Source organism: Giraffa tippelskirchi, chromosome 8, assembly GCF_054371585.1.
Source record: "Giraffa tippelskirchi isolate mGirTip1 chromosome 8, T2T-mGirTip1v1.2.pri, whole genome shotgun sequence".
In the NCBI taxonomy this organism is placed as follows: Eukaryota; Metazoa; Chordata; class Mammalia; order Artiodactyla; family Giraffidae; genus Giraffa; species Giraffa tippelskirchi.
The window spans coordinates 79,689,666-79,704,311 of NC_137282.1; the positions used below are offsets into that span (position 1 = coordinate 79,689,666).

At 43.9% G+C, this 14,646-nt stretch overlaps 1 protein-coding gene across 2 annotated transcripts in view; it reads right to left on the reverse strand.

Annotated features, from left to right (window-relative positions):
* ADAMTS12 (ADAM metallopeptidase with thrombospondin type 1 motif 12) overlaps positions 1–14,646 on the reverse strand; it is a 370,221-nt gene that overhangs the window by 24,522 nt on the left and 331,053 nt on the right. For both annotated transcript variants that reach the window (XM_081521438.1, XM_081521437.1), the window contains 2 exons: positions 6,300–6,476; positions 96–239 (listed from right to left, as the gene is read on the reverse strand). In XM_081521438.1, coding sequence (XP_081377564.1) covers positions 96–239; positions 6,300–6,476 — 321 coding nt within the window. The remainder of the gene's footprint in view (positions 1–95; positions 240–6,299; positions 6,477–14,646) is intronic.

Consider the following 14,646-nt stretch of genomic DNA (forward strand, 5'->3'; position numbering starts at 1 on the left):
CTGTGTCAAGTTCCTCACAACGGCCACTCAGTCAATTCAAAGACAGTGGTGAAACAAACCCTAATGAAATGAAAGAGATTATAACTGATTCTTACCGGCTCCCAGTTCCCAGCGGCCCAGTGACAGCAAGGGTGCCCGCTGCAGGGTGCGGTGGACGTGGGCCTTTTAGTCCAGTCACAGAAGCCTCCTGGACAAGTCACTCCTCTCTTCTGAACTCCGCCTCCACAGGAGCTGGAACACTGGTCCACAAGAGGGACAAGGTCAGGTGAAAATCACAAGGTATCATTTTCAGAGATAAAGGGGAGGCATGTGTCCTTTTTCACTGTGTCTGCGGTGCCTGACACTGCACCTGGAAGATACGAATACTCAGTAGAGGCTGAGTAAATGTTTACTTTAAAAAATACTTGACAGTTCATCTCTAGTTCCATACTCTGTATTTCAACCCATTCCCTCCCTCCAATAATTTAGTAAGAGGGTTTTTTTTTTCCTTTTCAGTTCAGAAATAAATAAAAAGAATGTGTCAAATAAGTCTGCAACTTTTTTTTTTACTATAACATATTAAGGTATAAAGATATATAAAGTTATAAAGATACAGATGTATATCATACAAAACATAACTTCTCTTTAGAGCAAAAATTCCCATGATTGCCAAACGAATTATTTCAAGTGGGGATAAAAAATCAGTTGGGGGAGCACTGGTTCAGTGCTAACTGAGATGAGGCCTAGCCCATCACAGTACATCACAAAGCCGATAACAACAAGTAGGCCCAGCTGTGCTGTGCTGTTTTGAGTCCCTCAGTCGTGCCCGACTCTTTGTGACCCCATGGACTGAAGCCCTCCAGGCTCCTTTGTCCATGGGGATTCTCCAGGCAAGAATACTGGAGTGGGTTGCCATGCCCTCCTCCAGGGGAACTTCCCAACCCTGGCCCAGCTGTATTAAGTCCAAATCTCGGTGGTTTTATCTGCTCACTGTAGCCTGTTCCTAGTGTCTTCACAATCATGTGTATTTGGATGCTTTTCACCAAAGTATGTAAAAATAAATTACAGACTGCCAAAAGAGCTATTATTCACGTTTAAGTAAAGAACCTAAGACAGAAAAAGTCAATAGAACGATATTTTCTTTAAAATTTACTATTAATTTGTTATGCACACTGTTATTAAGAATATTAGTATCTCTACTGGAACCTGGAACGTCTGTGTCAAGTTCCTCACAATGGCCACTCAGTCAATTCAAAGACAGTGGTGAAACAAGCCCTAAGACCCAGCCTTCCTGCCAGCAGATGAGCACCAGTCCTGACCCTGTCAGGGCCCACAGCCAGCTGCGCTGGAACCTGACCCCACCCACCAGTGGGCCAACAACAGCTCCAAGAGCCCCAGGCCATGCAACTAGCCACCAAGTGAGGCAGAGCCTAGGGATTAACCAGATCAAGAAGAGCCCCACCTACCAGAGCTCCCACAGTAGTCAGTTTCACCACAATAGAAGGGTCCATGCAGCCCACATGGGGGGTACCCCTAGAGCACACAGCTCTAGTGACCAAAGGAGAACATGCTGCTGCCTCACTGGACATCTCCTACACAAGGCCACTTCTGCAAGACTGGGAAATGTGACCAACCTACCCAATAAAAATTAACAACACAGAGAATTAGGTGAAATTAGAAGCCAGAGGAATATGTTCCAAATGAAGGAACAAGACAAAAATCTGAGAAAAAGAACAGAACAAAGTGGAGGTAAACAATCGGCTTGATTAAGGAGTAGTAGTTGTGATTACGTAGTAGTAGTTGTAGTGTTAGTCACTTAGTTGTGTCCGTGTCTTTGCGACCCCACAGACTATAGCCTACCAGGCTCCTCTGTTCATGGAGTTCTCCAGGCAAGAATACTGGAGTGGGTTGCCATTCCCTTCTCTAGAGGGTCTTCCTGACCCAGGGATCAAACCCAGGTCTCATGCACTGCAGCCAGATTCTTTACCATCTGAGCTACAGGGAAGGTAAAGATCATAAAAATGCTTAACAAATTTAGGAGAAGAATAAATGAATAAGGTATGAATTTCAATAAAGAGTTAGAAAATATAAAGAAAGACCAGACAGAGGTGAAAAATACAATAACTGAAATAAAAAGTACATTAGAAAGAATTATTAGTAGATTAGATATGACAGAGGAACATATAAGTGAGTTAGAAGAGTAATGGAAATCACTCAAGCTGAATAGAAAAACAGAATTTTTTAGAGGCCTCGGAAGAAACCAAATCTGCCAACACCTTGATCTCAGACTTCCAGCTTCTATAACTCTGAGAAAAAATATTTTTGTTGTTTAGGCTAGAAAGCAATAATAGAAACAAAAACTGTGGTGAAATAATATTTAAAGATAAAGAAAATTCTGGGGATAAGAGGAGGGGAAAAAAATCAGAAGATGCTGAATAGTTCAATATGTCAAATGGAAGGAATTCTGGTTGAGAAACCAAAATATAAAATGTAGGTGTTTTTATTCTGATTAGCTCTGACAGTCCTAATGGAGAGCACACTTCTGCAATAGAATTTTGCTCATCTCCTATTAAAATGGACTCAGCCTTCCTTCCTCACTAAATTAAGTTTTAGAATTAAATTTATCCATGTTTGAAATGGTCATGTTGATAGGTTTTCTAAGGGTCTGGTGCACAGGCTGTAATGCTCACAAAATAAATTCGAGGTGACAAGTTTGATTCCTGAAAGAATATAATTCTAAAACGTGTCAGGTTTTTGCTCACTAGAATAATTTTCTAAGCTGTATTGTTTCATTTTCCTGAGGTTTCTAGAAGGAAATTAAGATAATTCACCAAAAATCTTTGAAAAATACTTTTGAGTACTTTGAAAAGCACTTTGAAAATCTTGGTATTTTGAAAAATCTTAATTATGGCATGGTAACAATAACAAAACAGTTTCGATTGCCTACATCATGTCTATCACATCAGGCACTATGTGTGTGGTGGTAACCATAGAAAACAGGGAAATTATACACAATAAACCTTTCTGTTCAATAAAAGAACTAATCTATTGCTTTCCCAGTATTCCAACTTTGAGAGTCAACATGGATCTTTTCCCACTTATTCACTGCTTTTAACCCTATATGAGGAGGGAAGGAGAGGAACCCCACATTTGGGATCCTGTTGTATACCTGTATGTGTGCATGTAGACATAGGGCTACCTGGCCAAGTAATCTCCAGGAAGGGGAAAGTGGTCCTCAAAGTGTGGTCCCCAGAGCAACAATTTTAGTATCTTCTGGGTACTTGTTAGAAATGCAAAACTTCACGCCCTACCCCAGACTTCTGAATTGGACACCATGGGGATGGGGTCCAGATATCTGCGTGCTGATGAACTCTCCAAGAGATGCTGAAGCACGCTAAAGTTTGAGAACCGGTGAGGGACATTCTCACAGTTGAAGGCATTTTCCACGGCAAGCAGTTGAGGCTGGGTGACACTCACTGGAGGGCCCCAGAACATTCCCATGAAGGCATCCGTTAGATCCTATGCACATACAAAGCAGCATCACGGGGGCTCAGGAAAAGCACCTAAAGGTGCCCAGGCCTTAAACAGGCCCTCGACATTTCCGGGGAAATACCGACTTCAGGATTTTCTATCCTTACTGTTCCCTCTGAGGAAAGTCTTCCAACTGTGTGGTTTGCTCAGAACAGAGCAATTTATAAAGAAAGGTGTGGGGAGGTCTTCAGGGAACAGACTCACGATTGAGGCTCCTTGGAAGAGGAAGTATACAGAATACATCTTTTTCACAACCAGAGAGCGGATACAATTGGTCATCTTGGATAACTCGCAATTGCAATTTCTCTGACAAGGCTATCTAAGCTCCTCTGCAAATTCTAGGATCCTGGAAGCTGTCACCAGGAAAACCCAATGGACAGAGGAGCCTGGTGGGCTACAGTCCAAAGGGTCGCAAAGAGTTGGACACGACTGAGTGACTAAGCACGTCACCAGGCTCAGCAAATATGGAAAGCTGAGAGGCCTAAGTCCAGAGCCTAGGAGTGGTAGGCACTTTATGTCTCAGAGCGAGACAGGGAAGGAGGTGAAAGAGAGGATAGTGGTGGTTGTTGCCCTCTGGAAACACCAGGGGCCTCAGGAACCAGCATGGCTGCTTGACCCAACGGACAGTAAGGAGCTAGAGGGGTGCAGTCTTCCAGGGTTGGACACTAACTCTATATCCCACACTGTGGTTTTCTGTCTTTTCTAGCATGTAAAGTTATTGACTTACTCTCCCTAGTTCTCTCTTTGCTCCATGTCTATTCAGCTAAATTCTACAGTAAAAAGAGTATAGGAATCAGAGTCAACCTGAAACTTGAATTAATACTCCACCATTTATTTTCTAGTTGTGTAAGCTTCTTAACCTTTGAGTCTCAATTAAAGTCTTCTTGATCTATAAAATGGAATTAATAAGGCTTACCATCCAGGTTGTTACAAGAATTAAAACAAGTACCGTAGGTAAAATGCCCAGTGCATGGACACACTCAAAACACACTGAGTTCTTTCTTTCCCTCTTATTTCTACCATAGTGTAGTTGGGAGTATTTTCTTTTTTATTGAAGCCAATAGGGAAATGAAATCATTATATTTCACCAAAGAACAGTAACTTGGTTTCACATACTGAAGTAGGACAAAGATGAAGCAGAGTCCCAGCCCTTAAAACACAGGCTGGAGACAAACACACACACACACACACTCCTCTTTTTATTTGTGTAAACAAGGAACTGGGCATTTGAGAGATAGGACTCTGGAATCATACTGTGTGGAAAGGATCTGACCATTATCCCCAGCCTAAGAGGGGCATGTGATGATCTGTCCCAAATGTTACTCATCAAGGTGATTCATGTACGACTCCCCAACCTGGATGGTAAGCCTTATTAATTCCATTTTATAGATCAAGAAGACTTTAATTGAGACTCAGGTTAAGAAGCTTACACAACTAGAAAATAACTGGTGGAGTACTAATTCAAGTTTCAGGTTGACTCTGATGCCTATACTCTTTTTACTGTAGAATTTAGCTGAACAGACATGGAGCAAAGAGAGAACTAGGGAGAGTAAGTCAATAACTTTACTTGCTAGAGGGACCCCAATTCCCCAGTACATCCACTGAGACTAGGTTGTAATAAAACATCGAACAGTCACAGTTCAAACCACACAACACAGCCTTCAAATTGTTAGGCCTGTCCAGCCTCCCTACCTGTAACTGAGCAGGACCCTAAGGGGCCTCCCCAGCACAGCCTCACCCCCTCCTCCACCTTCCCCACCATGTCCTCCACCCACCTCTTATCTATAGAAAAACTTTAGCCTCCTTGGCCTTCCCCAGTTTCCAAAGTGTAAATTTAATCGTGAAGTGAGAAAATGCAAAAAGGAAAACAATCAAGCAAGACCAAAATAGTAATGATAATAATAATATTGGGCTGGCCATTAAACAAAGTCAAAGACCTTTAGTTCCTTCTCAAGGGCTATAGATAATAATCTGAGCCATGTCCTTTGAGCTGTTTTGCAGATACTGAAACCCCTACCAGGTGGAAGAAGATAACTATATGCTGCCCACAAGCACGTAGACCCCAGAAGGCTGGGGTTGGACCCAGAAGGCTGATGATGTTGACTCCTGATTACCTTACTATCAACCAATCCGAAGAATTCCACGAGCTGATCACACATCCTACTACCCCCACCTCCCACCCCCCATTCTGATTTTAAAAACCTTATCCCAAAAGCCTTCGAGGAATTCAAGCCTTTTAAACACTAACTACCTGAATTCCTTGCTTGGCACACTGCTGCTGCTGCTGCTAAGTCGCTTCAGTCGTGTCTGACTCTGTGCGACCCCATAGACAGCAGCCCACCAGGCTTCCCCGTCCCTGGGATTCTCCAGGCAAGAACACTGGAGTGGGTTGCCATTTCCTTCTCCAGTGCATGAAAGGGAAAAGTGAAAGTGAAGTCGCTCAGTCGTGTCCGACTCTTGGCGACTCCATGGACTGCAGCCTACCAGGCTCCTCCGTCCATGGGATTTTCCAGGCAAGAGTACTGGAGTGGGGTGCCGTTGCTACAGTAAATGCTACACTTTCCTTCACCACACCCTGGTATCAATAGATTGGCTTTACTGTGTATGGGCAAGTGACCCATCTTTGGTTCAGTAACACACACGGTGTGTGAATGGAAGGAGGCCAGCCACTGGCTTTATGAGGCCAGTCAGTCACTGGCCTGATGCACGTGTAGTCTGCCCTGGACTCACCAGGTAACACAGAAATTCATGTTTTCCCAGTTGTGTAGATGGTACACTAGGCGCAGTACCTGGCTCCAGGGCTCCACCTGCCACTCTTCACAGGGCTCCAGGTTACAGCTTGTGGTCAGTGGAGGAGGAAGGCCGGCCAGGAACCGGCAGTGAAATGGCCTCAGGCTCCGGTGGTCCCGGCTGTCCACACACTGAATCTCCCGGATCTGGAAGCCCCCGCTGCAGTTTCTGGAGCACTGTATGCAGAGTGAGAGAAAAGGGGACACCTGAGTCCTTGGCATCAGGCTGTCCATGCCCACATATCCAGGGGTTTCACAAAGGATCACAAAGTTCCCAGCTTCTAGTTCCCAGATTCTAGAGAGGTTGGTGACCTGTCCTTCCTCACACACTGTGGAGAGAAGAGTCACTCTAGCAGCTCCCCAAGATGGGGCTCCCCGTGTTAGAAAATGCAGGTGTGGAAGTGTAAGAACCGGGTGACAAATCCAGTTCTGTCACAGACTCACTGTGAGCCCTTGGACGAGCTGCAGAAATGTTCTGAGCCTCAGCTGTCATATCTGTGAACCGGGGCAACAACTATTACCTACGGGGTATCCCGAAGATTACGCAGAGGTGGGCTTCGGTGATGCTGAGGCAGCTCTTCCTTAGGATGTCTGTGTTCATTGGAGGAAAATGAAACCGCCCACAGGGGGGAGCTCTCTGCCAAAACACACCCCACTCCCCCTTAGAATCCTGCTGAAAACCTCCTTCCTCCCTAACTCTGGACACAGGATTGGTTACCCTTTTTTAAGGAAAACAAAGTGAATAACTGCTCAGTGGTTTCATCCAGGGAGTGGGTGAACCCTGTCCTTGGCCCCGCTGCCAGGCTTCTCTGTACATCACCATCGCCTATCACCTTTCTTCCTAAGGCCGCCATCGCATGCCTCCATCACCGAGGGTGTTCTCAACGCATGCCCAGTGCAAGCCCTTAGTGAGATCCTCCCCGCTCCCCTGCCCGTGCCCATACCTTGTGCAGCAGCCCCTGCACCCTGATCCCAGTAAAGGACACTGCTCACCAGCAGGCTGCTGATTTCCTGAAGCTCATGACAAACACGGATGCCCCCAAGTCACCTACATTTATGTGGTGTATTCAGGAGGACTTCTTTGGTTTACTTTTTGACCTCCTGGACTTTGGAAGCTCTTCCATCCTCCATCTAGGTAGGTTTTATTCAATCATAACTCGAGCTTCCAAGACTTGGTCTTCAGTCTGTATAGAATGCTATCATCATCAGTTTCCCTTCAGCTCATCTTGCTTGTGCAGCCTAGTCTCTCAAGGCCAGTCCTGGCTTGTCTTGTCACTGCCCACCCCATGGTGGGGACCCGAGGTAGGTGGCATGGAGGCTGAGCCCTGAGCTCCTCAGCCCCTCTCCCCTGGATTCTCTGTGGATTAATCATTCCTGTGGTCCTTATGTCCTCAATCTTCCTTCCTCCATCCTTTGCTTTACTCACTACTGCTCTTTCTTTAGACTTGGCTTAAATGTCACCTCCTCTGTGCAGTCATCCTTGAATACCTTCTCCAAAGGATATCTATTTCTTTTATTATTCATCTCAAATCCTTCTCTGTTTCCATTGCAAGAACTTGAAATGTGAAACAACTTCTATTTATTCTGTCCATCTTTTCTGTTAGACTGTTTCACTGCCCTGAAGCTGGAAACCCATCTGTCTTGGTCACCATTGTGTCTTGAACATCCAGCATGGGGCCAGGCACGGCACAGATGCTCCTCACAGCTTGTTGAATGAATATATGAATTCTGAGAAAAGGAAAGTTGGGGATTCCCAGTGAGCCAAAGAGCTCTGTGGTTACTATGGGGATAAAGAGCATCCTGCACCCTCTCAATCCTTCCATCAATGATCTCATTACATCTTGGCTGAGAAAATGCACCACCACCAAAACCCATTGCTGTAAGGTATGTTTTCATCTGGCCCCTTCTCTATTTGGTAAAATACCATGTTCCCTTTCTGGCTACGGTGGAATAGTCATAATTGTAGTGTTGTGGATGGTGTAAAAAAATTTCTCAGAACCTTTCAGTAGAGGTACCTCCCAAAATACTGATCCCCCTTTCTTTGCCATTTGGCAGATAGTGCAAGTCATCTGAATGCAAAACTTGGGTTGTAACACAGCAGATGCGGGCCCATGTGACAAGGGGGCAGATGGATGCTCTAATGCTTCCATAAATCAAGTGTATTTAGCTTCTCAGAAATAAGCAACACTTGCCAGACAGCCCCCCAAAAGCAAATTCAAAACTTCATTTGCCTGCCATGCTGTAAGTACACAGAGAATGAAGTAACTGCCAGTTTAAAATCACCCACAGAACAAACATGCAGAAAATTTCACACAAAGCAGCCCTTTGTTTGACAGATTTCCAGAAAATAATCCATGGTTAAGACAAGAGGGCTCTTTATTAGGGTTAGGAATTTTACAAGACATAGTGTAAAATGGGGGTTTATTTTCTTATTTTTCATTTGTTGCTACAATCTGTTATTCCTAGAGCTTTCAAATTAGCATTACCCTTTTGTCAAAGAGTGCATTCACATTCAGTGGGAAATGAAGTTGATTAATATATTGAAGTAAATATTAAGGGAAGGCACTCACTAAATCTGTGACTTTTCTATTTCATTTTCAGAAGGGCCTCTGATTCAGTTAACAGGAGGGAAGTGGCAGGGCATTAAATCACTCCACTTTGAAAACTGCTCTGCCTTGGTGTGCCGAATGCCAATCACTATATTCATTTTCTTATTGCCCTAAAGGAGGGCTGTTTATATTCATGTTTTCCTAACCTGGAGCCTGTGGGCCAGACTGAGGACAGGAGCCAGGCTAAGGAGAATAGAAGGACTGGCTAATGCCCACGTGCGACCAAACAGGTCTAACTGTTTTCCGGTTCCCACGCCAGTCTGTTTAACTGATGTGATTGGCAAACCAGACTGAGTTAGAATGAAGAATCCCCTTAGCTTACAGGAGCCACTGGCAGAGAGAAAAAGGACACACTCACAACCAGTTCTTCCTTGTGTTGTTTCTGATTTATGGAGCCATCCTGATACATTTTCCATGTTGGACTCCTACCTAGTGTTCAAATGAGTATAGTGAAATTAACCAACCTGAAATTGAGAGTCAGCAGACTGCATTCAAGTATCACCCTGACACCAAATGGCTATGTGACTGTACCTCTATAAGCCTCCGTTTTCCCCATCAGCATTAAAAAGAGGATAAATTGGATGATTAAACTCTTCCACATTCTAGAGTGATATAAGTGTCTGGGATCACTGGACTTGTATTATGTTTTGGTTTCAGAATACTTTCTTGCTCTCCAGAAATACTAAGCAAGGACGTGGAAATAATTTCTTTTCTGCTCCTTTCCTAATACTAAACAGAGTCATAAGACTCTTAAGATCATTCAAAAATAATTCATTCCAAAAATTCTATTTTGAACAGCACCAAAATTCATTCATCTGTCTACTCCCCCACCCCATCCCCACTTCACTTCCTCTCCACTATTAGGCACTTAACTATGTGCCAGCTTCTGTATGCCAACCTAGCAGAAGGAAAAAGACATGCAATGAATAGAAGTCATAAAGATGATATGTCATAAGTTGTTCATGATCCAGTGAAGGAACAAAGGAGGAGGTAGTTGATTTTATTTGAAGAAGGGAAGGCTCGAAAAGAGGAGCCAAACCTTGAACTGTATCATGTAACACGGGTAAATGCTCACTCAGCTGGCAAACAGTATGGGGGATATTCAAGGTGGAAAGAATGACATATGCGAGTGGAGTGAAGCGAAAAGGCTTGTTCGGGAACATGTTCATCAGAATGCTAGAATGGAGGGTACAGATGGAGAAAGAGAGATGGGAAGGGGCCATGAGAAAGGATCTCATGGTTGGAACATCAGTCCTCAGCTAAAGTGGTCTTGGGTTCATGCTTTCTGTGAGTCTAAAGGCTTTCTTTAATTGCTGTTCTTTTCTCACTTAGGGATTCCCTTAATCTAAAACACTTGGGGCTTCCAAGAGAGGGTAATAGTTTAGACATACAGTAAATAATACCAAAAGAAAATAAATGCAATGATTTTGAGTGTATTATTTTCCTTCTGGCTGGTCAATTTTTGCTTTCTGGGCACAGAAGCTCCCCTATAACATGCAATTCTCTGTTATGAATTTTACACATTGGGCTTTAATGTTTCTGGGAACATGTTATATATGAAAGTCTGTACTTAGCAAGACACAGGCTCTTTCCCTATATTATTCATTTTTAAAAGTTCAGATCAAAAAAAAAAATGTAGCACTGAATATTATGAAACTCAAGGTCATAAGAAAAGGTTGCCACTTTTATTTTCCAAAAACAGTGACAGATGAGTCAGCTACTGTTAAAATGAAATTGTAACACTGCCTAGGTGGGGAGACAGATCATTCCAAGAAAATGTAAAAACCTTTGATTCATTTCAGAAATAATCAAAATCTGTTAGAATGAACTATGAGAAGTTATTGTCATTCTGAAAGAGATAATAAAGAGGTTGTTAAATCACTAGTTTATAAAACTGCTGGAGGTACAGTCAAAATGTTCAGTCAGGAAGTGTGTGATGATGCATAACTTTGGTGTCAACCCAACTGAAGGTTTTTTAAGCTCATCTTTGTCACTTATTGCATTTCTTTCAGCACAAGAATCAGCTTTTTTTCCTTTAGACAAATTTTAATATTCTGAAATTGGCATGCGTCTTAAACTGACATACATATTTATTATGCAGTGTTTCCTTTCCTTCTGAAAAGCTGTCATTACACTGATGAGTTTTCCCCCAGTTGATGGTTTTTCAGAATTAAGAGTATCAGTACCAACTGATCATGTGCTAGTGATTTAAACCCTCTAAGCCTTCATTTCCTCAGTGGGAATTATAAAGGAGGTCCTTTATTGGATGAAAATAAAATTGTTCATCTAAAATTCTTGTGGAGTGTCAGGCATGTAGTGGTATTTGGTGAGTGCCAGGACACAAGGTAGGTCAAGTCTGCCAAAGTTCATGGAGGACCCTGACTGCTTAGTACTGGGGCGTGGGGACCTGATGGATTGACAGGACTTACACTACTGCCCCCTGTTCACAGGCCCCTGCCCCAAGTCCAGGAAGCCAGAAGTCAGTAAACACCTGAGAACTACTCCTAGCCTTTACCCAGAGCTCAAAGTTCACCCAAGGCTTTATCTGAACAGTCTTTTACCATTTACAAAGTGGTTTCATGAACACTCTTTGACTTGTACAACTTGATGAAGTTGGTAGAGGCCATATGATGTACTTCATTTCCCAGAGGTGAGAAAACTAAAGCTCCTAAGAGGCTGGAAGAATGGATTAGCACCCTATGCAGGTGACAGAGTGTGTGTGCTAGTGTGCTAACTCACTTCAGTCATGTTTGACTCTTCGTGACCCTATGGACTGTAGCCCGCTAGGCTCCTCCATCCATGGGATTCTCTAGGCAAGAATACTGCAGTGGGTTGCCATGCCCTCCTCCAGGGGAATCTTTCCAACCAAGGGATTGAACCTGGGTCTCTTGCATTGCAGACAGATTCTTTACCATTTGAGCTGCCAGGGAAGCCCTTGGTGACAGAGTGGGGCTGCCAACCCAGACATGTCTGATCCCAGGCCCAGTGCTGCTTCCAGGATTCAATTCTGTAGAACTATGTTTTCTCCAGTATGCCTCTGGGACAAATCTAAAGACCATAACCTTAACTTTGTTTCAGATAGATCAATGCATGAAGAAGCAGCAAGCCATTCCAAAAACAACTTCTGGACTTTGTAAAGGTAGAGATCTGGATACACAGGCTCATTGTACTGTCACACATATGAGAAAATGTCCACAGCAGTTGTATCAGGACTCCATGAAGGAGATGAATGGTGCTGGAGACAGAAGCCTGTAAGACAGCTGCAATTCAGACAGCACATACAGCAGTGGGGAGTTTCTGGTGAGTAATCTGGAGGACCCCAGGCATGATCCCTGTGCTTCAGGTGAGGCTGTGGCATACCCTTAGTCCCGTGAGATTAAAGTGTCTCTGGATCTGGGTTTGTGGTTGTTGGGATAATGCAGAAAGACTCAAGATCAAATGAGAATTCGTCCCTCTGAGAAAGTATTTGCAAAAAGGAAAACCATCGAGTTGGCAGAATCTAAACGCTCTGGATGGGCTTCCCTGGTGGCTCAGATGGTAAAGAATCCACCTGCCGATGTGGGAGACACATGTTCCAGCCCTGGGTTGGGAGGATCCCCTGGAGAAGGAAATGGCAACCCACTCCAGTATTCTTGCCTGGGAAATCCCACAGACAGAAGAGCCTGGCGGGCTACAGTCCATGGGGTCACTAAAGAGCCTGACAAGACTTAGCGACAAAAACAACAAACTCTCTGGATATTTAAAGGTAAAAGCAGGGGTATGTTTTCCTACTGTAGGTTTGGAGGTCTGCCTCTGAGTAAGTTTAAGAGTCCCAACAGAACAGTGAAACTAAGATGCCTTTCAAATCTTTCCTAGTACATGATTTAGACTTCAGACTGGACTGGTTAATAATGTGGTAGTCCAAAAGCTGTATCACTCAGTCACCAAAATTTAAGATAAAATTTAAACCAACATCCCTAGGACAAACAGAAGTCCCACATTCAATATCCCTAATGATAGGAAAAAAACAAACATCAGGGCAATTGACTTTCAGTAGTTAAATGGAGTCTTTGACATAAGGTTTACCTATTATTCTGAGAGAGGAGATAGGATAGTACTGACAGGAATGGAGTAACTTTGAGGATTTGAGTTTAGATATGGTGGTCGCCACATTCTGGCAGAACTTGGTGATGTGTCCGAGACAGCTTCTATACCACACCAGGAGTGCTACAGGGGTTAGTAAGTATATCGACAGGCCTCCTGGCCATGACAGAAAGAGACCTAGAGACTGACAGGGCAGGATGAGCTGCCAGAACAGGGCTTCCTTTAGGGGGTCTGACCCCACCAAGAGCTACTGGCTCTCCCATTCCGGTTTAATATCAGCTAAAATTCCTGGAATTTTACTCTGGACTGATCTTTTTAAAAGTGTGAGCTATTTCACACATCTGTCCTTTTATGAGCCAATGTAATTTCCAAGGAAAGGATTAGTCCCAGTGATGGGAAAGTGGAACTTTAGGACTTGGTCAACATTTGGCAAGGTCAGGGACAGAAATGTTTCTTGAGATTTTTCTGGATATGGAAGAGAATTTGTAGCCAGGCATTTGGTCCCTTTTGGAATTTGTTATGAGTTGGAAGAGGAAAAAAAAAGAACCAGCATTCATTCCTTAAAGAAAAATGGTATGAGAACAGAAAAAAGGGAGGTTGGCAGGGATCAAAAAAATGTATGGTGATTTTCTCAGGGAGTAGCCATACTTTCTCTCTCTTGCCAAAGATCAGAGCCTTTCTTTGGGAAAGGGGGCCTACTGCAGATTAATGACAGTCCCTGCTACTGTCTGTCAGGTAAGTCTGACAGGAAAACCAGAGATGGCCTATGAGACACCTCATGGTTCTGCTTGTCTGGGGACCTGAGTTTTCCACCAGATGAGGGCGCTAACAGATGCCAGCCTCCCCAAATTTCTGGGCAGCTCTTTCTCCTTCTGTGTCAAGGCCATCAAGGGAAACTGGCTCCCCAGAGAGAAGACAGGTGCCTACAAGGTGTCTTGGTGTGAGGGGGTATGGGGGGTGTGCTTGGCAACAGAGGATGTATGCACAGCTCACACCTCTGCACCCCTCCTGCCAAGTGGCTCTGAATCTCACTTCGACCAGTGTCTCTACGACCTGGGTGCATCTGTATCCCCCAGGGGCTGGCTCAGCCCCATCACAGTGACAGGCAGTCTGGGCCTGATTGCTGCCCAGAAGAACCAAGGCCAACCAGTCCTAAGACCTGAAAAAGCCTTTCACCAGGGACTATGCAGGCAGCACAGAGAAATGAGTAACCATTCTAGGTTAGCAAGGGCAGGAACATCGCACTTCAAAGAGATCAGTATAGGAAAGACACTTTTTAAAGACCAAGCTTTGATGTTTCAGCTTTCTTTTCATTTTGAGTCTGGCAGATTCCATGCTTTGTGAGCAGCTGCTGAACGATGATTTAATTATACATGTGCTCATGTATCATTATTAATTATAACATTAAGCAATTTAGAAATAGTGTCGCAGGCTGGACAAGCAAATTAAATTACACAAATTTAACTTCTTTCTTTCTCAGTTGATCTGGTAAGGGAGGACAAGCAGATAAAAACACGGAGGCTAATGAAAACTCCGTGCTTGCTCTAAGGCTATTGTGTAGCTGAAAGTAGGCTTATGACAATGCCTATGGTTCACTCATCTGCCAGTTTATCACAGAAAAGGGCAGAAGGGAGGCAGGAAGGGAGGCAGGAAAG